This window comes from Coenobita brevimanus, chromosome 14 (genome assembly GCF_032717465.1).
Source record: "Coenobita brevimanus isolate Jiangsu-jjx chromosome 14, ASM3271746v2, whole genome shotgun sequence".
Taxonomy (NCBI): domain Eukaryota; kingdom Metazoa; phylum Arthropoda; class Malacostraca; order Decapoda; family Coenobitidae; genus Coenobita; species Coenobita brevimanus.
In genome coordinates, this window is record NC_136967.1 from 1,203,909 (window position 1) to 1,225,872 (window position 21,964).

The 21,964-nt window shown below is 40.5% G+C and overlaps 1 protein-coding gene across 4 annotated transcripts; it reads right to left on the reverse strand.

The window, feature by feature from the left end:
* Window positions 1-2,188: 2,188 nt before the first annotated feature.
* On the reverse strand, window positions 2,189-20,133 carry SerRS (Seryl-tRNA synthetase). 4 transcript variants are annotated; one of them, XM_080265365.1, is made up of 14 exons: window positions 19,955-20,133; window positions 17,720-17,790; window positions 16,317-16,586; window positions 12,174-12,284; window positions 11,312-11,443; window positions 9,528-9,642; window positions 7,524-7,702; window positions 6,601-6,728; window positions 5,964-6,054; window positions 5,340-5,529; window positions 4,618-4,715; window positions 3,549-3,678; window positions 2,794-2,923; window positions 2,189-2,225 (listed from the first exon to the last, which is right to left on the reverse strand). In XM_080265365.1, exons 1-13 carry the CDS (start codon window positions 20,085-20,087, stop codon window positions 2,829-2,831), a joined length of 1,743 nt encoding a protein of 580 aa, XP_080121491.1. In that variant the 5' UTR covers window positions 20,088-20,133; the 3' UTR covers window positions 2,189-2,225; window positions 2,794-2,828. The 4 variants fall into 4 exon arrangements, with proteins under 4 accessions (XP_080121491.1, XP_080121490.1, XP_080121493.1 ...); XM_080265364.1 differs by lacking the exon at window positions 2,189-2,225 and having other exon boundaries at window positions 2,244-2,923; XM_080265367.1 differs by lacking the exons at window positions 2,189-2,225; window positions 16,317-16,586 and having other exon boundaries at window positions 2,244-2,923.
* Window positions 20,134-21,964: the final 1,831 nt, after the last annotated feature.

A 21,964-nucleotide genomic window follows, 5' to 3' on the forward strand; every position in this document is an offset into this window, starting at 1 on the left:
CCCTCTCCAGCACCATAAATATGAATAAACAATCTGGTATGGACTGCAATGCACCTACCTGGTAAACCTCTAGAATTTACATACTCCAGTTAACAACACCTGAGCATAAATACCAAGATTACCCAATACCAGCAGATTCTCCAGAATTCCAGTAACATGAATTATCGCAAACACCAATCATAATGTGCACAAAACATCGAGAATAGTACGTTAAGTAAATAAGAGTCAAGCCCCTTACCTTCAATATGGCGGAGGTTACCCTACGAGATCACAGGGTTGCCATATTCATGCAAACTAAAAGTCGCTACATCAGTCTCTGAAAGTCGCTAGAAGTATGAACTGAAATATTTATTGTTGTATAAGGTACAGAGTGCTGAAGTTAACAATGAAAACGCTATAAGTGACTCACATGGGCTGAATACATAATAGTCAGAATAACGATATGAGAAAAAGTGCTATGTAACAAATCGTACAAATAATATTTCAGTGAGCATCAGTACTTACTTTTAATGTGATTAAAATAAGTTAATTTGAAAGTTATTAAAATGTCAAATTCCAGGACGAAAGGTTTTGTAAAATACCGGTAGGCCTACGACCAGGACACGAACGATTACTTTATTAACTTTCTTCAGCAGAGGTTTTTAAATTATTTATTCTTACACTGATTTCACTGAAAAAAAAAATGCCAAAAATGTCGCCAACCAATATAGGAAGTAGCTAAAATATCGCAAGAAGTTAAACGGCAGAAAAAGTATCTGAGCGACTTAAATTGCCAAATCTAGCGACAAAGCAGCCATGTTGGCAACTCTGATACACATTATTTACGAATAAATATATTATTACACTAATTCGGGAATATTTTGTTAACTTTTCGGCTAATTATATATGAAATATATTAATAATAAGATATATATGGAAGCAAAAGCGAAAGAACTTAAACAAACACTGCCAAAAGAGCACTCACGAACGTTCCCATTTATGTTCGCACATGGTCCCTTGAGCATTCGTTCATGTTCTGGGATCTCTTGATTCTAAGTGAAGGCTTCAGTATTCCCACTGCAGCCACATGTATACCATAATGTCAAGAGAAGAAAATGTAGTACGGTATGTGCTTCACTTACTGTCATCCATGGGCTCCTAAAGGAAAAGATGATATACACCAACACTCATTCGAACATTCCTGCAATTTCCTTTATGCTCGCGCATGTTCACCAGTTTGTTCATGTTCGTTCACCGTGTAAAGCCACCCTAACTGGTAATTTAATGATATCATTTTCCTACATTTCACCCGCGCTCGCAATGTGTGTGTGTGTGTAACAAAATAACACAGCTTGGTGAAAAGGTTGGGCTTTGAACACAGAACCCTTGCATTTGCGTGCTTTCTTTCCCTGGTGTGCGAGTTACCCATAAAACTGTCTAAACTTAAACTCATCAGCCAAGGATGTCATAATTTATTCTTGCTACCTCAAGGAAGGTGGTAGGTGGTGGCGACCATCATCCACTCACTTGATATAGTGCTGCCTACTTCTTCCTTCACCATAATCATTCTTTTTTGTGTGTGTACCCTCCCTTCTTCCTATTTTTCCCATCTTTCCTGTCAGTTTTTATTACTCTTCTTTCTTTTTCAGGTGGCTTTAAATTGAGTAACAAGCCTAATGGTTTCCTGTCAGCCAGGAAACCATTTACAACGCTGGGTGGCAACCATATAACCAACCCACGTGTTCCCTACGTGTCAACAAGTGGGTTCACAGGTGAGTGCCCCTCCCTGTAAAACCATTAACTCAAAAACAAACGGCCATCCCTTATGGGCTCATGGCATCTGGCTGTAGATTGGTAGATACCTCCAGGAAATTCAGTTCAGCTTAGGAGGCGACATCTGGATGTGAAATTGTTAATGTAGTCCATGACTAACCCCCTCCAGTTCAATATGTCTCTCGTAAGCTGAAAAGAAAATTGTGTGGAAGTAGCAAAAAGAAGCTTAAATTATGTCCCAGGGCTGATGCAGTTAATCAACTTCACAACATTCAACAGCACTGAGCATCATTTACCTATAAAGCCTCATCACATAATTTCTACTAGTCCTTGTGTTCCCTGAAGACATTACACACCAATAACTTGCACAGGAGCTTGGAGGAATGTCAAGAGATGTGGTGTGGGACCCAGAATCCAGTACTTCACAAGATCTGTGCTGTAAGATCCCTAATACTTCACTTTTTGGTTGGTTTCTGTAATAAAAGACACTAGCACTTCAGTTTTTTATTGTCATCAAAAACTGGAAATCATTAAAACGGCACCAGTGTAAAAACCCTCAGCCCATCCCAGCAGCTGTGTGTGTATGTGTGTGTGTGGAGGGGGAGGATGCTAATGGAATAACTTGCAATACAGTAAAAACCAATGGAGAATGTTTGGCTAAGGCTATCCTGTTGGATATGTACCCAAAGATTAATGGATATGCTTCTGCTTGGTTCAACAATAAATAAGTAAATAAATATCTACTCAATAATCAGTTGAACAACAGTATGGATGTTTATTTAGTTTTATGTTAACTTCTCGAATCATATATATTCTTTATTTCACTGGTTTATTCTAGCTACTTCCCAGAAATTTTATTCAGGTCAAGAAAGGCTTCTCTTACTGAACGGGTTTATGATGGCTACATGTAACCCCTCCAGCTTTAAAAGTCTCTCTTTGAATAAAAGCACCTGGGAATAGCAAGAACAAAATAAAGACACCATTGTATAGAAAAAATAATAATAGGACCCTGCCACTAGGGGGAAAAAAAAGGCAAATTACTTTGAAAAGTATCAGTCGATAAGGAAAGGCCAGCCTCATTCTTCCTGCTTGCCCTTGCCCTTCTTCTTCTTCTTACCAGCTTCCTCCTCAATGGGTGCCGGGTACTTGAAGGGGATCAGCTCTCTATATTCTTCAATGGAAAGAGGCACAGCATTAAGGTCATGCTAATAAATAAAGTAATCTACCTGTCTAAACTCAACTCCACTTTTAAATCTAGAGGGCATTCCCACAGAAGTGTACATGATATTCCAACCTGTGTACTGTAATAATCATAATAATAATACAGTATTAACAATAATAATAATTGTGGCTGTGAAGATAGTTTATAAATGACTGAACTAATACCCTCCACATTGTACCACAGTTCTAAAAGGAGTTGAAAATATATACCGGTACAATAGTGATGGCAATCCATGTTAAAGAATGCATCCTCTGCAAAAAATAATCTATCAGCACCTTTGTTGTATGGATATAATAATTTTTTTTCACCAATTCACTCCGATGAATTCATATTTTATTCTTGATACATACAGATTACTTTATTCAACTTCCAAGTGAATCTTTGAATTGAAGAGAGTAGACATAGTCTTCACTAACCCCTTCAGTATGAATCCCCCCCCAAGTCTAATAAAAAGCAGTCTAGTAGCAAGAGAAATAAACTCCGAAAACTCCATATAGATCTACCAACCTCACATGTGCTAAACTACTCACCACACAGCACTTTCAATCAACACTAATCCATCCCAGCCACCTACCTTCTGGCATATAAGATTTGATGGCGTCTGGCACCACGATTCCCTCCTCTGTTTGGTAGTTCTCCATCAGTGCACACAGCACTCGTGTGGTTGCACACATGGTTGCATTTAGCATGTGTACATACTCAACCTGGCACACAGATGACCACATGAATAAGGTGCACACAACAAAGCGTTCAGATTGTGCATGTTGATGTTACAGCTTAATTCAAAAGCAATCAATAGATGTTTAATCCATAAATTCAAAGACTGCTACATAGCATCTGTATTTTACTTTAAAATTAAATCACATAATTAAATACTACAAACAAAAGACATGAATCAGTTCATATATTAGTAATGATACCTACTAGGCTTCACTGAGCTAACTTTTCACAAGCTGATTACTGAACTGCAAATGATTTACAAACTTAAAAAGGCTGACTTCAAACTGACTACAAACAAATACAGCAATGATGTAGTTTCATTCATTCATCCATTCACCATCTAATTCAGTGTTGCCCCATGAGGAGCATAACAGCCTGGGGCTAGGCAAGTTGGTCCTGACATTTAAGCTGAAAGTGACCTGTCTCACTCATCCCTAAGTGGCATTACATGGGCAATAACCCCCAACCACCCCTTGGATATAAACCTACACCAGCTCAATCTGACTGGAGCACCTTAATTACCCACTAAACCACGCACCATAATTTGGTTGTATGGTTACCACCCAGCATAGTAAATGGTTTCCTGGTGTACAGGAAACCATTTGGCTTTCACTTGGTGCAGAGTCACCTGCAGATAGAAGGAAGAGGAAGGAATGAAGAAAAGAAAGACAGAAAAGGAAGGAAGAGAGGAAAGGGCAGGTACCCGAGAGCAGCACTGCATCAAGTGAGTGGATGGTGAGTGCCCCCACCTACCACTAAATTAACAGCTTTATAGAGAAAAAAATCTCAAACAAAAACATGTTAAACAAATAATTAGAATAACAGACCAGTTGGGCTACAAGCTATTAAGTTGCCTCTCCTACTTATTTTCTTCAATGTTAAATCTAACCATTCAGTGTGGAAACAAAACAAATAATACCCACAGCTGCGTTCATCTTCTTGGTTGCCCCGTACCGAACCTTGAGGCGCCGTGATTGGTAATCCAGACAGTTGGAACACGACACCAGCTCTCGGTACGCCCCTAAACCAGACACAGAAGGGGACAGTTGAGAGATACAATATTTTCACACTTTAATTACTTATATTTAAGTCTTGAGTAGTTTAGTGTGCATGTATGGCTTCATTCAATGGGCATTTGGTTAATCACATCACGTTATTTTTTTTTCTTCTATTTTAATGAAGAAAGAGGGAACTATAAGCAAAAAGCCTGCAAAAGTTGTCCCTTTCAAAATAAAGTTGTGCAAAAGTAAAAAATCAATAACTGTTAATTCCAAGATGCCAACACAATCCTATTATCAGTACCATATCTACTCACACTTTTGACATACCAGTACTGTACTGCAGTGGGAAACTAGATGGTGATCACAATGAATACGATCTTATACCCTCGTGACCTTTTTGGTTACCCCTTCAGCACATTCCATCTAGCAACAAGCTTGTTAAAACTTCACTGGTAGTAAGATTTTTTGGTTCAAATTGCTATACAGTAGCACAATGTTCACCAACTTAATTCAACTACATATGGCATTTCCCTCAGCTCCCACAATTCTTCAGCACTTTAACTATCCCCTCTCTATCTCTTAGCTACTGCTTTTCCAGACACTCCACCTATCTTTCCTTCTTCTCCTCACTTCCTCCTCCTTACCTGAGCCAGGGAAGTAAGCCTCGAGGTCCAACTTCTTTGCCGCTGCATTATTAAGTTCTCCAGACACAATATTGACAACTCTGTAAGGGATGCCAAGAGCTTTGCAGAACTCCTCAGCATTGTTGATCATCTCGTCCATCATGGCCCACGAGGCTCCGTCATGAGGTGATGTCAAGCAGAACTGTTCCACCTGTAAAGAGAAGAGATGTCTGGATTGTTCACTACCTATATCTGTGTCTTGCCCCACCTAGTGCCTGTAACATAATTAGTCACTTCAGCATTCATCATAATGATGCCTTATTTATCTCATTCTTTTGACTACCACGCTATTCACTTCATGCAAGATTCCTCCCATGCTGTTTTTGTGGCCAAAAGCTCATCTGGACATGAGCTTAGTGGACATGTACCAAAGTCTCAGATTTGGATGCATCACAGACACAACACAAATGACATCATGATACCCAGGGAGTTAATAAATGACATTCCAAAGACAAGGAGAAAGAGGGAAGCCAGCAAAATGAAAGGGGGGAGCCAGCAGAGGAAAGAGGGCAAAAAGGAAAGAAAAAGGGGAAGAGGGACAAAAGACAAAAGTAGAAGGATAGACACAATCCTTGGCAAACTAACCTTCTGAAACTGGTGTACCCTAAAGATACCGCGAGTGTCTCTGCCGTGGGAGCCAACTTCTTGCCGGAAGCAATACGACACCCCAGCATACCTGACAACGCAAATTACCAATACAATCAATTTAACCAACTACCAGCTAACTATTTACTCCCTAATCTGGGGCATGAGGGCCCAGGTCAACATAACAATGAGATGAAGCACAGACAAGATACAAATAATGAGTAACTGTACAGTAGTTGGTTTGCTTCTGTCTGACAGAAATGTGCCACTTCTACAGCTTGAATACTATGCTGTGTTGCATGAAATTTGAAGAGCCTAATTTATGACGTTCATTACTGATCAAATTTTTGGTTACTGATCAACTCAACTCCCCAATATGACTACACCTGGCCATCAACTAAGCTGGAAAGGGTTAAGGATTTTTTTCAGGTCAATACAAACCAAGTATTGTGAATTTATTTTCCTTTTAACACTGCAGAACTCCAGTGACTAAACAGCAATGAATAATAATGTGCTGCTTCAGGCACACAACATTTCACTAATTCATTATATGTAGGTTTGTTAATGGAACACAATCAGTCAGGAGTAAAAAATATGTTACAAAAATAAATATCATGTACTGTATATATGCACAGACCTGATGGGTAGCTGGTCAGTGGGGAGCCATTCGTCCCGGTGGAAGGCAGCGATGGGTTGCTCTGAGGTGGCTATCAGGTACTTCTCATCAACCTGCTCAGACCCCGGCACATCACCTTTGCCAACCACCTGTGTGAGGTTCAGTACTGCTATACAGATTACAATATCTGAACCTGGCAGCATAATGTTACAGGTCACTGAAGCCATATAACAAGAAGGAAATTAAAACACAGATAAAAATACCAACCCCATGAATGAAACACCACACACACTGACACACAAAAAACTCTAAAACCACACACAAACACAGGTGACTGAGGAAGCTGAGTGTAACCAAAATTATGATGGTCTATACATCTTACTATCACCACTAGCATGACATTTTTTCCCAAGTAAGGTTGTATGAGGTAGGATACAAAAACAAGAAAAGAAAGGATACAAAAGTGAGAGAACTATGAACAGCATGTCAAGTGAAATGCACTACATAATCATTCAAGTATCCAAACCCCAGAAGAGTCCACTTATCTGCACTTACATATTTATTTATTTATTTTTTGTTGTGCTTTACATGCACCTGACATCTACCTGATCCATCAATTGTCAACTCTGATATGGAGTGCCAAATCCATCAAGTGCTCCTCAGTAGCTCATTGACCCAGCTGCTATTTTTGCTTTTTATTTTTATGCAACACAAAATCTCACACCTATATGCTAATGGGGACACTAAAATACCATCAATCAATCCTCCTGCAGCCTCCACACCCATACCGCTGCTCAGTGCCAAGGTCTTCGTAGCACCAACCACTATCTACCCTTCCATGTGGTATTCTACTTTCTCCATCCATCCATCAATCATCTTATTCTCTGTTGCCCCATGAAGAGCGTACTTTATTTAAATATCCACACAAATTTATGTAAGCACACCTTATACAATTCCTCATCAAACTGTGACAGCTGTGCCACCTCCTGCATGACCTCCTTGCGCATGAAGAAGGGTGTGACAAGGGGGCTGTAACTCTTCTTGTGCAACATCCCCAGTGCCAGGTCCACCACTGCACGCTCCAGGTAAACAGCTGGACCCGTCAGGTAGTATCCTCTACCACCTGGATACAGTACATAAATCATACAAACAGATCATCTCATTTTACTTATGTAAAGGTGAGAAAATCATTCTACATATACAGTAATCAGTTGATCCAATGATTTTCTAATGGTAATGAGAGAGAGAGAGAGAGAGAGAGAGAGAGAAAGCAGTGTCCACTAGCAAAAACCTTTCTGTACAATGACAACCCTTTCACTCTACTCAGTCTAGCTCCCAAACATTTTACTGTGCCTAAGAATTATGTGTTTGAGCTGAAGTTGTTATGATCCCAGCTCTTCTTGATGTGAACCCAGTGGACTCCAAGAAACCATGAGTAAATCACTATATAAGGCATACGATGACATTATGAGTGGTATGCAACAGGTTAACTCTGAAAGTATCTTCCTGTGTCTGTATTTCCTCTTGCCTCCAGTCTTTTAAGGGCAATAAACGGTCAGTCTTTTAAGTGCAATGCATTCAGTTCTCAAAATGAATGGATCTTGATCCCCCACCCCCCTCAAGAAGGGAACAATTTTGGAGGCTTCTGGGTATCTTCTTCCGGGGGCTTGATTGAATGGAAGTGTGGCCCATTGGATTGGGCAAACTTGGCCTACCTGGACATTGCTACTCCTCACCCTGCCCTAGGATGGAAAAGGAAGCCCGGATGATGATTTTTTTCTTAACACTATCACGTTTCTGGGCCGGGCAGATTATGTCTGTGCCAGAGTCAGCCACTCACGCTGACCCACATCTGCGCGGCCCGATATTTTACTTTGATCGCTCTGTGTAAATACACTTTTCATGATAGAATGTTGGTTTTGGTGTCATTTTAAAGCTGAATACTTGTACTTTATCACAGTATGTTCAAAAAAGGAGAACAAAGAAACTAAAATGTCAAAATGATGAGTTGAAGTTAGGCGAAACACAAAAATTTTATAACTTGCCGTAGAAAAACATGCGGCAAAAAATAATGAGTAAAGATATGTAAATTTGGTTTAAACCATGCAAAAATACAATAAATTATCTTTCCTGTCACTTCTTATTGCTTTTCTTTCCTTTACAGGTGGCTTTACATTGAGTGACAAGCCAAATGGTTTCCTGTAAGCCAAGAAACCATTTACAACGCTGGGTGGTAACCATATAACCAAACCATATGTGCTGCCTACGTGTCAGCAAGTGGGTTGGTGGAGGGTTAGTGCCCCTCCCCGTAAAACAAATAACTCAGAGTCAAATGGCCACCCCTTACGGGATTATGGCGTCTGGCGATAGATAGATAGATAGACCTTAACAATATATTGATTATGGTAATTTTTGCATTTCACTATGCAGAAAAGCGAAAGGAAAGAGATGCACAATTTATATTTTAGTCTTGGCCACATATTCACTTTGCGATGTTTTTCTTTGATCGGTCAGTGTAAATACACTTTTATGATAGGATGCTGGTTGTGGTGTTATTCTGAAGCTGAATAGCTGTACTTTATCGTGGTATGTTCGTAAAAGGAAAACAAAGAAAATAAAAAGTCAAAGCGACGAGTTCAAGATAGGCAAAAACCAAAAATTTTATACTTTGCTGTAGAAAAATATTCACCAAGAATAAAGTTATAAAGAAACAAAGCCATGAGTCTGACCAGCTGTGCAGTACCGCCACACATAGAGCAACCATTCCGTGACATCATGCTCGAGCCTCTTTGTTATGATGCGTAAATACGATTTATGCTGAATATTTTACAGAAGTTTCTTAAAATGACGATTAAAAGCGTCATCCGAATCTCTGAGGTTGGATTTGAAATCACGATTGAAATAGTCATTTGAATCTCAAAGGGTTAATATGGCACCACATACTGTACCTGCAGTGACGGCCCCACGCTTAGAGTCTGAGCCCCCAATCATGGCGATGAGATCCACATGGGAATACTTCTTTTTGCTCTCCTCTCCAAATGTCCGCACTACTGCATTATTATCCTGTATGGGATGAAGCAGGTCATCATACAAACTACGCTGCTGAAAAAGTTAAGTGATTCATACACATTAAGGGACGTGAAGAGATACTGTATGGCTGAGGATACATTAATAATTTTAATGAGATTCACTATCTGCATTGTAGTTTGGAAAATAAACAAATAAAGCTTACACTCTTACAAAACAGAGCACAGTATCATTTGCTTTTTTATTTTTTTGATGCAAGGAAGAAGGAACCAAAGGCCAGGAGCCTGCAAACTGTTCCCTCCAAGATCAAACAAAACTGCACAGTACAGGAACTTATCATGAAGAAATATCATCATCATATTAATCCTGTGTTGCCCCACGAGGAGCATAGGAGCCTGGGGCTAGGCAAGTTGGTCCTGACATTTAAGATGAGAATGACCAGCCCCGCTCATCCCCTAGTGGCATTACATGAGCAATAAACCCCAACCACCCCTTGGATATAAACCTGCCCAGGCTCAATCTGATTGGAGTGCCTTAATTGCCCACTAAGCCACCAGGTGCCATAATTTGGTTATATGGTTACCACTCAATGTAGTAAATGATTTCCTGGTGTACAGGAAACCATTTGGCTTGTCACTCACTGTAGAGTCACCCATGGGCAGAAGGAAGAGGAAAGAATGAAGGAAAAAAAAAGACAGAAGAGAGAATGTAGAGTCACCTGTAGGCATAAGTAATAGGAAAGAACGAAGGAAAGAAAGATAGAAGAGGAAGGAAGGAAGAAAGGAAAGGGCAATTGTCCACGAGCAGCACTACATCGAGTGAGTGGACGGGGAGCACCCCCACCTAAATACACAGCACAAACAATGTACAGCAGGCTATCTCATAATTGATCTGTAATTCTTCAAGATTACTGGTGCTTTAAGAAGGAAGAAAACATACACTGGTAGTGCTTATCGTAATTAAAAAAATAAATAAATAAATTAGAAAGTAGTAAAATTTAAAACAGTGATAAACTATAAACTGGAATAATAACACCTACAGTATATACACAGATCTTTCCATGAACAATAATCTGTTAGAAAACACCACTGTCTAACTACAGCTAACTCTGTACATCTCGTGTAAACTGGCTATGCATTGTACTGGTAGGTGGGGGCACTCACCATCCGCTCACTCAATGTAGTGCTGCTCTCGGATGACAGACCTTTCTTCTCTTCTGTCTTTCTTTCCTTCATTTTTTCCTCCTCCTTCTGTCTGTGGGTGATTCCACACTGGGTGACAAGCCAAATGGTTTGATTCTACACTGGGTGACAAGCCAAATGGTTTCTTGTACACCAGGAAACCACTAACTACTCTGGGTGGTAACCATGTAACCAAACCATGGCACCAGGTGGTTTAGTGGGTAATTAAGGTGCTCCAGTCGGATTGAGGCTGTGTAGGTTTATATGAGGGGTGGTTGGGGTTTATTGGTCACATACTGCCATTCAGGGATGAGTGAGGCTGGTCATTCTCATCTTAAATGTCACATCAATTTGCCTAGCCCCACGCTCCTACGCTCTTCATGGGGCAACACTGGATTGGATGATGATGATGATGATGAACATAGTCATGCTATGTACAATCTGGGGTGAAGTGAGATTACACAGAAAATCTATCACCTTAAATACTCAGCACTGTGCAATCGATAATCAAAAGCCAGACTGACCTCATCATTACTGACTGGTACATCATCGTAGACTATGTTACCAATCTCCTTCAGGATGGCATCGCGCTCAGCCTCAGTCCGATCCAGCTCCACATTGTTCTGGCTCATTGCATCATCAACAAGCTTCTTCACCTGCAAGAAACAGTTATTACAATTATCTTAATTCTCAAGCTACTATGACCTCAATGTATTGCACTGACCAAGCACAGTACAATAAATAAAAAATGTTCAACTTAAGCTTGTGAACATAATAATGAACAATAAAATGGCATCATTCTCAGAGGATACCTTCATTCTAGTATTTATCTAATTTCTCCTTGTTCAAGTACGGTAAGGTGGAATATGAAGGGCAAAATTCTAGCCTGGTGGCTAGAAAATTCAATCAGAATTATACTAACAACTGTACTTAAACCAAGCTATAAATGCAAACAGGATTTTTGGTTCAAGCCACATCGGTGAATTACAAGAACTTCTGAGGTAAGAAGTGTGTTTTCATTCATATCTCCCCAAAACAATAACTGTAAAAACCCAGCTACTTCCCCTCATGAACATCTACTGGTACAGGTTCTCTAGGATGGGCAATATCAAGGTTCTAGAGTTTTGGTTATTCCCATCAATATAAGAGAAAAATCCAGCTGTCCACTGTTACTGGGAAATATGGCTAAAGAATGCTGTACATAAAGCCACAATAAATTCTGGGGAGGCAGAGAGCTTGTCATGTAGGAATTCTCTTCCGGAAAATTCCATACCCACTGACACAAAAACATATGGAAGGATACATAAACTAAAAAGTTAACAGAACGACAAACAGATATATGGGAAAATACACAATACACAGTTGTCAATGTTGCAATTTACCCACTTCCTTGAGCTGTGACACTGTGAGGGGCCGCAGGAGGTCAGGAGTCAGCTCTGTCAGTTTCTCTCGCACCTCCGCCGGAACCGATGTGTCTGTGCCCTCCGCCTCCTTAGCCTGGAATATAAAAACCAATGTAAATAAACCAGGACATGGATCTGCAATAAGTACACATCAGTCATTTCATTACTTCTATTTACCTATCCACCTATCTTGTGGCCACATGGTGCTCCCTACTACCTTGTACTGAAATATTTTGCATATGAAATATTACATGTACATTCTGCCTGCAAGATACAGCCAGGACTTCAAAGGGCCTGAATGATGCAAAAATGATTGTCACATTTCAATGGAGATGCTATCTGATAATTTTACTTTTGTGCTGAAGAGGAATGCCTTCATATGGAGGAATCAATTTAACTAGGTGCTGCCTGGTAATACAAACATCTCTACTCCTCCCTATCCAGCAAAAAGAGGGATCATGGACAACAAGAGAATGACAATTTCAGTCTGCAGTCCACTGGGTTTACATTCTGTTGAGTCTGGGTCCACAACAAAAACAACTTTATTTGTTTTGGATGATGATGATTAAAGCTCAAAAAAAATAATAAGGACATAGTTTTCAAACATAAATCAAATGAAAATATTAATACATTATAAGCAATAATAAATATTAAGGAAGTGCCAAGAACCTCCCATGCAAAATAAATTACAGCCTACATATCAATGCTCAATATTAACCCGCCGTGTGCCACAACCTTAATATTATGGCTGGCTATGTGTGTGCACAAATTGCTACAGCCGTAATATTACGGCCGACAACTGAAAAAATCGCCAAAATTCAAAAATTCAAATTTGGTAAATTTTTGGTAGGCACAGTCCTGCACCTCTGTAGAGCTGGTACCAATGCCATGGCTCACCCACGCTTCCCCCAAGCCATGCGGGTAGCCGTCTCCTCAGTCTTATTTTGACCATAAGTGAGTGAGCACCACGTCGCACCGAGGTCTTTCCCAATGCGATATTGATGATCTCCTGATGCTTCCCACTGATGGTGCAAGTGATTCATCAGTTGATGATGATGCTGATAAAGACTATGCAAACACTTTTTTACATGCGTAAAACACTAACTCCAAAATTACGAACATTTACCTAATACAAAGCAGACTTCCCTGATCTACCAGATGACCCGCCGACATGTTGTAAAAATACCCTTGCTGTACGAGACAGCCCAAGCATGTATTCAATATGGATGGTGGGTGTTAGTGTCGAAGTGGTGACATGTGGAGGCGTAGGACGACTACTGGGCCTTGGGATAGGCTACTGCCCCCGAGATGTAGGCCCTGAAGCCTTTGCCCAGAGTCAGACACATTTAAAAAAAAAAAAAAAAAAAAAAGCCACTCACATGTCATAATGTGCCCCCACACATCATTATGCTTAGGGACAGTTCCCACACCATCTATGTACCTTCTGAGAGTCTCCCTGGGTCATTTGGGATAGTTACCCAGGAAGAAAATCCCAATCTCCTACCTCAACTCACTGGGTGTCCCAGGCAGCCTGAACATTTCAACTGACGGCTGAGAACAAATCGACCTTTTAGGCTTCTGTGAGTTCTTTTATGGTTGTTTTCCATGTTTTCTTATCATTCCTAACCTATCAAAAAAAAAAAAAAAAAAATAAAAAAAAAAAAAAAGGGGGGGGGGCAAAATTGACCAGCACCACAGCTCCATGAAGGTCCCAAGTTGGCAGGCACACGGCAGGTTAAAGCAAGCTGCCCATGTTCTGACCAAAACCAACAAACTCACTACAGTATTGGACCTGTCAATCACCCTACAACTCCCTCCAACAAGCCAACTTCTGTTGCCAATAAAATCAATAAAGGCAGTCTGGTTGGTGTAGTCAAACAGCTACAAACACATCACCCAACATTTACCCTTGTACTTTGATAACAGAAAATTTGCCATGGCAGCAAGTATAAAGCTTGCCTTGTTATATATAAATATGGTAGGATAACATGATGTAAGGTAGGCTTTATGCCACAAAATAAAAGATATTAATTTATGAGGGTAAGAAGGTGGCTGTAGATATACCTTCCTCCCATTATGCCGGTTGTAGATATATCTTCCTCCCATTATGATTCAATCAGTAAGTACAGACACACAAACACAACACTCAACACTTTAACAGCTATCACTTTTGTATCAGTGCCAGTCTATATATATATATTCATCATCATCATCTGGACCTCCTTTCCCACCCAAGGGCAGGGTGAGGAGTAGCAATGTCCAGACAGCACATGTAGAGAGGTGTATGGTATGTAGGAGGACTACTAGGCCTGGAGAGCAGGCTGCGAAGCCTATGTCCACAGTCAGACACATTAAAATATATATATATATATATATATATATATATATATATATACTGTATATAAAAGCCTGAGAAATGCACCACAAGGGTAATAAACAAATAAAAATTAAAATAAAAGGTCCTCATACTGAAGAGATTCTAACATTACACTGAGTGCTTGAGTAGACAATAAATATGATCAAGAATATACAAAATACTTGCTCAAACTTCCTCACCCGGCCCTACGGTGGGAAAGGCGGTCCAGAAGGTGATGATGATGATGAGGACTTTCTCAAACTCATTCAGTATGACAACTACTGTACTTTTTCTTTTTTTTAAATCATATTTTGGCTACCACCACCACAGTTATATTCTGCTCCATACACAACCCTCTGACTGAAGAGAGTTACAAACTACAGTATCTCCAAAAACCTCTTCAATTCAGTCATAACTGAAGGGGGTTGAGTATGCTGAAGAAATCAAGAATGTATTGTAATATACTGACAAATAATGTATACTACCCAAAATATTTTTTTATAAATTACCGGTACATGGAAATGGCTTATGTAATGCAATGATACCAGTGACATATTCAACACACCACACCATGCATTCTTGGTGTTATAACCAAGAAACTAACTTAAGTACAGTACTGTCCTGTAAGCATATTACTCAGTACAGAATATATACAAAAATAATTCCACATGAAAAGATAACAAATTACTAGTGTAAAGTTATAAACAGAGTGAAGAATTACAGCAGTATGTTGAGATGGGAAGGACAACGTAATTTTTGAAAACAATAAGAACACACAATAATGTGAACAAATACAGAATTTAAAACTGATCATTCAGTATAATCAAACACAAATGCATGGCTGTACAGCAATACAAATAAAACACTTCCTAAAAGCTACCATTAGTACAGGTAACCAAAACTAGTATGTACTCATGATGCAGTGGGGCAGAGTGGCAGAGTGAAGCCAGCACCTCTCCTCTTACCAATGACCACTATTAAAAAAGAACAGATGACACAACTTCAGTCACAATTTCAATACAAGGGTGAAGAGTGAGAGGTTCATTAGCTCACCACTGGGCCACCAACACTGTCATATACTGGTAGCCTTCAGGTCATGGATGTCTTTTTCATTTTACTCTGGCAACCACATTTTATTTCATTTAAAAGAGGCCCCCCCAGGTTAAAGGACATAAAAACTGAAGGGTATAACAACCATCTCCAGTGAACTTAAATAACATCCAAAGAATAATATATGATAATATTCTCATTTAAACCACATAATTTCATGCAGTTTAGAAGAGACCCCATGACCTGAAAGAGATAAAAGGCAAAAATCACACCCAATGGTAGTGTGACAAGTGGAAACATCCAGCTTATGTGAAGGGCATGAAACAGCTAGCAGCAAACCATTAAGGCAGGCAGTATCATAAGTCAGTGGCTGACCTCTGACTCCACAGGTCAATACTGAAAAGCTGGGGAATGTGTCAGCCTTGAAACAATTATAAAGCCTCTGACTGGCAAAGTTTTTATCAGCTGAGTAAATTCATATGGTGTTATCCTGAATGAAATATCCAAGTACCCCAATTGCTGTGAAAAGGTTAAGGCCAAGGAAGGGGATGTCAAACATATTTATGATCAATACCCTGCTGTAACTTGCATTCATTTTTGTAGGAGAAATAAGACATGGAAAGACTGCATTCTCATTTTCTTGTCCTTACTAGGAAAATAAATCAGTTACAACAGGAGGTCTGATCATAAGTTTCTTTGGTGAAGCTGACCCCATCTTACCAGTGGAGCCATGAAGGGGAGACTGTGAGGGTCGGGCAAACGGGCAACTTCATCTGACGAGAACGATGCCATGTGGGTGTACCAGCGTGACACGGCGGGGTATGCATGGGGGCAGGGTGGGGCTGCCAGCCGGCCGGACAGGCGCGGGTCTGCCTGGCTGGGCTGGTGGCCATGGATGTAACTGTAGCAGTTTAGGTGTTGCTCTAAGACACCCAGGTCTGGCCCCGACACACTCTCCTCCACCTCTGCCTCACCCTTCTGCCTCGCCGCCTGATTAACACCAGCCCCACCTCAGTCACACCACTTAGACTACAAAACCTAGCTATTCTACAATAATTCTCTGTAGGGTACCATACAGCAATCAATAATGCCCTATGATACAACTTACACTCCAACTGACATTGACTGCCTGCTCTTCTATACTGGTCCCCATGATGAGACTAATGGCCACTCTTTGTGTGGCATTGTACACTACTAATGTTTCAATACCACATTATCCTTTTAAGTTCTAGAGATCTCTTCTAAGCTGAATAAAATTTTCTGACATTTGCCAGATTAAATGTACCAGTCAACTATCCCTTCCAGGATTAAGGCATACGACTACAGATAGCTACTCTTGATGGGCAAAATTGTCAGTCAGCTTCAAATGGCAAAATTAATTGCAACCTGGCACAAATACTGGACAAAAAACATATATCAACTCACATTTCACTTCAGTCATGGTTTGATTAGTACCAGTACAGTACATTATCTTAAAATTTTCAATGCAGTGATGTTCCACGACATAAGAGCACATCCTGGAGATTTTATTAAATGTAAACTCAATAGAAGCAATTTGTATCATTTCTGTACTTTAAACAACCTGTAAATTCTGCGCTGAAATTATTTACTGATCTACATCAGTCATTTTTTAATGTGAAAATCAATGAACCCATGGCTAGAAGCCTAGATAATTTTCACTTTCGACAAAAGCCATAACACAGAAGACTGGAGGTCATCATCATCTCTAATGCCTTGCACCCTCCTCGGAAACCCAACAGGAAATATCATGGGCTTTAAGGAATAAGTGAGGTACTGTACTGTATCTAAGAACAAAGCCATGTTCTCATATACATCTCTTTCTCTCTGTCACTCCTCTTCCTCTTCTTTCTCTCTCGCCAATACTGTATACTGCTCTACTCTCTTCTTCTATACTGGGGCCCAGCAGCATAAGGACACAATGACAAAGCAAGACAGTTCCAAAGCTGACCAATTGTGTAAGCTATATAAGGGACTGAGAATACTGGTCAACCCTAGTCCTTGAAGCCTGGATAGAAAAGGAGTATGTGTATCTCCCAGAAATCAACAGTCTTGTATGATTAGAAACTTGAATAGCAAACTGATTTGCCTTTGGTGTAACATACCTTTTTCTTCTCGCCGACAGTCTTGGATATGACATTCCCCATCCGATTGAGAAGGTCGCCTCTGTGCCGAGCTGGAATGATAAGCTATATGAGTTCAACAATCATGTAACATAAACTACAGTTAATACATATACTGGTACTGTAATAGCATACAGTACGGTACTTTACATGTAGTTACCGGTACATGTGGTCCTACCTACTAATGAATACACTGGGTGATAAGCCAAATGGTTTCGTTCCTTCGTTCATTATTGAAGGCTCCAACATGATTGTACGCGTCAGCCTTGGTCACCTAATGGCGACTCTCCATGCTGCTAGATCTCTGGCAGCTTCTCTTTTCAGTCCCTTATCCCTGAGGTCACACTCAGTGATCTTGCCACAGGTCTTTTTCGGTCTACCTCTTGCAACCCTACCCCTAATATTAACACTTCTCACTTCCTGCCCAATTATCATCCCTCAACCTCTCCACATGCCCAAACCATCTCAATCTACCTCTCCTCATCACAACACCAATAGCCTACACTCCAGTCCCAACCTATCCCTCAACTCTTCCATCGTAAACCAAGCCCCCCCAGGCCTCACATTCTGGGACACACCGCACATCCACTTAATCATTGTCATTTCTGTACATTTGAGCCTGCGAATATCCTCTTCCTTTACTGCCCAGGTCTTACTACCATACAGCATGACACTCCTAACACAAGCTGCATACAAAGATCCCTTAGTATGGAAGGAGAGCCCTCTCAATATCAGGAGAGGCAACAGCTCCCTGAACTTCCAACCACTCCTCACTCTAGTGACAGAGATAGCTCCAGCCCCACCTCCAGCACATAACATGTTTCCCAATTATCAAAACTCTTCCACATACTCAAGAGACCCACCAGCAAGTTCAATCCTTTCATGCCTGACAATCTCCAACTGCTCTCCCTAACATACCGCACACATGAAATCAGCGTTACCTCACGGTCTACCTCTAATACCACTACATCTCTTATGCACTCATTTATCACACACACTGCACAAGATTAAATTACTTCCTACACCCTTGTAGAAAATTGCACATGGCCACTCTCCTTCTTCTTTGACAGTACTGCCTATCATCACTTTTGTTTTATCTGCATTTACTCTTAAGCCCTTATGCCCCATACTATCTCTCCAGTTCCTAAATCTTTCCTCTGTCTCCCTTCATTCTCTGCAATCAACATCAAATCATTGGCATACAACACCTCCCACATGCAACGTGTGTAGTTTCCTTTACGAAAATCAGAAGTACCGTAGCTATATAGCTTGCAGACTGACTCAGCCTCGTAACACAGAAATCAAGGTTCATTAATTATGGGAGTGGATGGAAGACATTCACTGAATAACTGGTTAATAAATTAGTGCACTAATAGGCTTTCATCGCTTCCTACATTCCCAAAAAGGCTAAACTCAAGATAATATGGAGACACTTGGAATTCCTGGCCCGACTCAATAGGGGAGAAGATAACTTGAAGGCTGAAAGAAATTACCGAGTATAAAACCAAACCTAAATAACTTACCATACCTAACCTTGGCCATGAGTGCCCTTCTCTATGATATTACTACAAAAAAAAAAAAAAAAAAAAAAAAAACTGTAAAAGTACTAGTAGTAAAACAAAACAAAAATCTGACTGGGAAATGGGCACTAATTAGAGAAAAAATATACAAAAAAAAAATTACATATTGCTCTAGGAGTCTAATCTACATGGACCTTTATCTACTATAAGGTACACTGTCCCTCTACTTTATTACCTACCAGTTAATATCATGATTTGGAAAAACGTACCATTAACTTGAAAATTACATTGACTCAGTTGCCCTTTCTCTGATTTATTTACCTTGTGAGTCAGTGACCAGCCAAAGAAAGCATAATGCCTTGTATACACCAATACTTTTACCAGTCCGAATGATGTGAGGCTGCCTTGCCATTTTAACCTCTACTGCACACTACAATCTTAACCATTTCACCATGAACATGGATGTTAACATTTCATTCAGGCTATAAAACTGGACTACCAGACGTTTATTTCGGCCAAGATATACCGTACGATACTTCATGACTAAGAGTTACTGATGTCTAGTTTGAAACCCTATCCCAACCTGAAGAAATCTGCCAGGAGGCAGCAACAGTAATATCAAACTTACGTCATCGGGCTAAAAGGGATGTAGTATTTCAGCCGCAAGCAGCTCGGGAATTACAATCAGGGAACTGACCTGCTCTCCATTTTGAGTCTAGTTCAATTACAGTGTCGACGGCGCCGACGTCCTTGTACCTCCTGCGCTGCGACTCCCTCACCACGTCCGGGTTGCCGCCCTGGTCAGTCCGAAATAACACTATATCCAGCATTTTAAAACTTCTCCCCGCGTGCAGTTATCCAGCTGACTTAGGGTCCACGCCGCTCCCGGGGCTACAGAGGATAAACTATTCTTCTTCAATAGAATCCTATATTAATTTGACAGATAGGTAGACGATAATCCGAACTAGAAAAAGGATCTGAATGTTTGTCTGAAATTGTGCGATGTTCTTTTGTTTCTTATTTTGCCCTCCTTCCTCATTATTCATTATTTGTTTACAACTCGAAAGTGACGCAAATATTGTCAACATTGCAATACTTATCCACATGCCGATAAAATATATGGTTGCATACTTAATCTTATTATGTTCGTGAAGTAGATATATTAAAATTATCTTTTTATTACTACCCAAATTAGTACGAGCCTAAATTTATTTTAGTCTACCTAAAAAAAAAAAAAAATAAAAGGGCCGGACATGGACAGTGCCTGGGACTCTGGGGGACACCTCACTGTGGGAGACGACACCCGAGATCACATTTTAATCAGTGAACCTATGTTCCTCCTTGGGCCCATTTCCTCAGGGATATATTCGACGAACCTGCTTCTGCCATAGACCTACTCATCTCATGAACCTATTTTCCCACTACCTAGTCACTTACCCACCCACCTATTCCCATGACCTATTTTCCTGGCGTGCATAACTTCTGAGGCAGGGCTCTAGCTTAAATACGAGTGTGTGTGGGGGGGGGGGGAGAGGATACCACGCCCCATGCCGGTTAGGCACTACTAGAGACCCAACATAGTGTCCCTATGCACTACTTGTGAGAGATTCAGGCACTGAGGGCACTTCGTGACCGACAGGACAAAGGGGCAGGAGCTCTTGCCCCTTTGTCTTATCTGTGAACGCTATCCTACTACCCACCCACCCTGCACAACCACCTCGTGATTCACCTGCCCATTCCATCCCTCTAAAGCATTCTAATACTGATATGGTTGTAGAAAATATATATATGTGCTGTAATATATATTATAAAAAAAAAGTACTGTACGTACAGTAGGAGTAGAACTGGAGAGACATCAATGACAGGTAGGCTTCACAGTAAAAGAGTAGAGTTCTGTAACAAGAAAAACGTATTCCTCATTCCTGAGCTATATTATATATAAAGAGAGAAAAATAGAAACAATAAAATAAGAGCAGAAACAGGGAAACATTAACATAATCACAGTTCATTAAACATCAGTTTCGTTTCCCAGTGGCGGTAGATTTCATGGGGCGTGTCTTGTGTCTGATGTAATTCCGACAAATCCCAGACCTCGTAGTCACCACTGGGATGTCGCCTAACGATCTGGCCACTCAGTTTGTCGTTCTCCAGCTCCCACTTAGCCCATTGCACCATCTAGGTGAGGTGTGGGGGCACATCTGAGTGAGGCCGCAGTTGCTGCCTAAGCTGCTTGATGCGAGCCTGCATCACCAAGTACTTGTCAAACTTGGTGAGGATAGGCAAGGTACGCCGGTCCTTACCTTTCAGTTCATTCCCACTGTAGGGTCTTAGGTACCGATAAATTACATGAGGTATTCTAAACTTCTTGTACTTATAAAGACGTCCCAGATAAGGCTTCCATTGCTTGGCTGCCTTGTCTTTGGTCAGCTCACTTCTGACCCAGTGAAGTAAAATTACGTTCTTGACACACTCAATTTTTTCCCTGAACTGCTTCTTTGGCTGCCTCTGAACATCAGTATAATCCTTCAGTTTATTCTTAATTGCCTTTCGCCTCCTCAGAACATATTTATGATCCTTCGGTTTATCCCCAGTTGCCTTGCCCTATCTCTGAACATCACTAGAATCCTTCAGTTTACCTCTAATTGTCTTTTGCTTCCTCTGAACATCAGCAGAATCCTTCAGTTTATCTTTAATTACCTTTTGCATC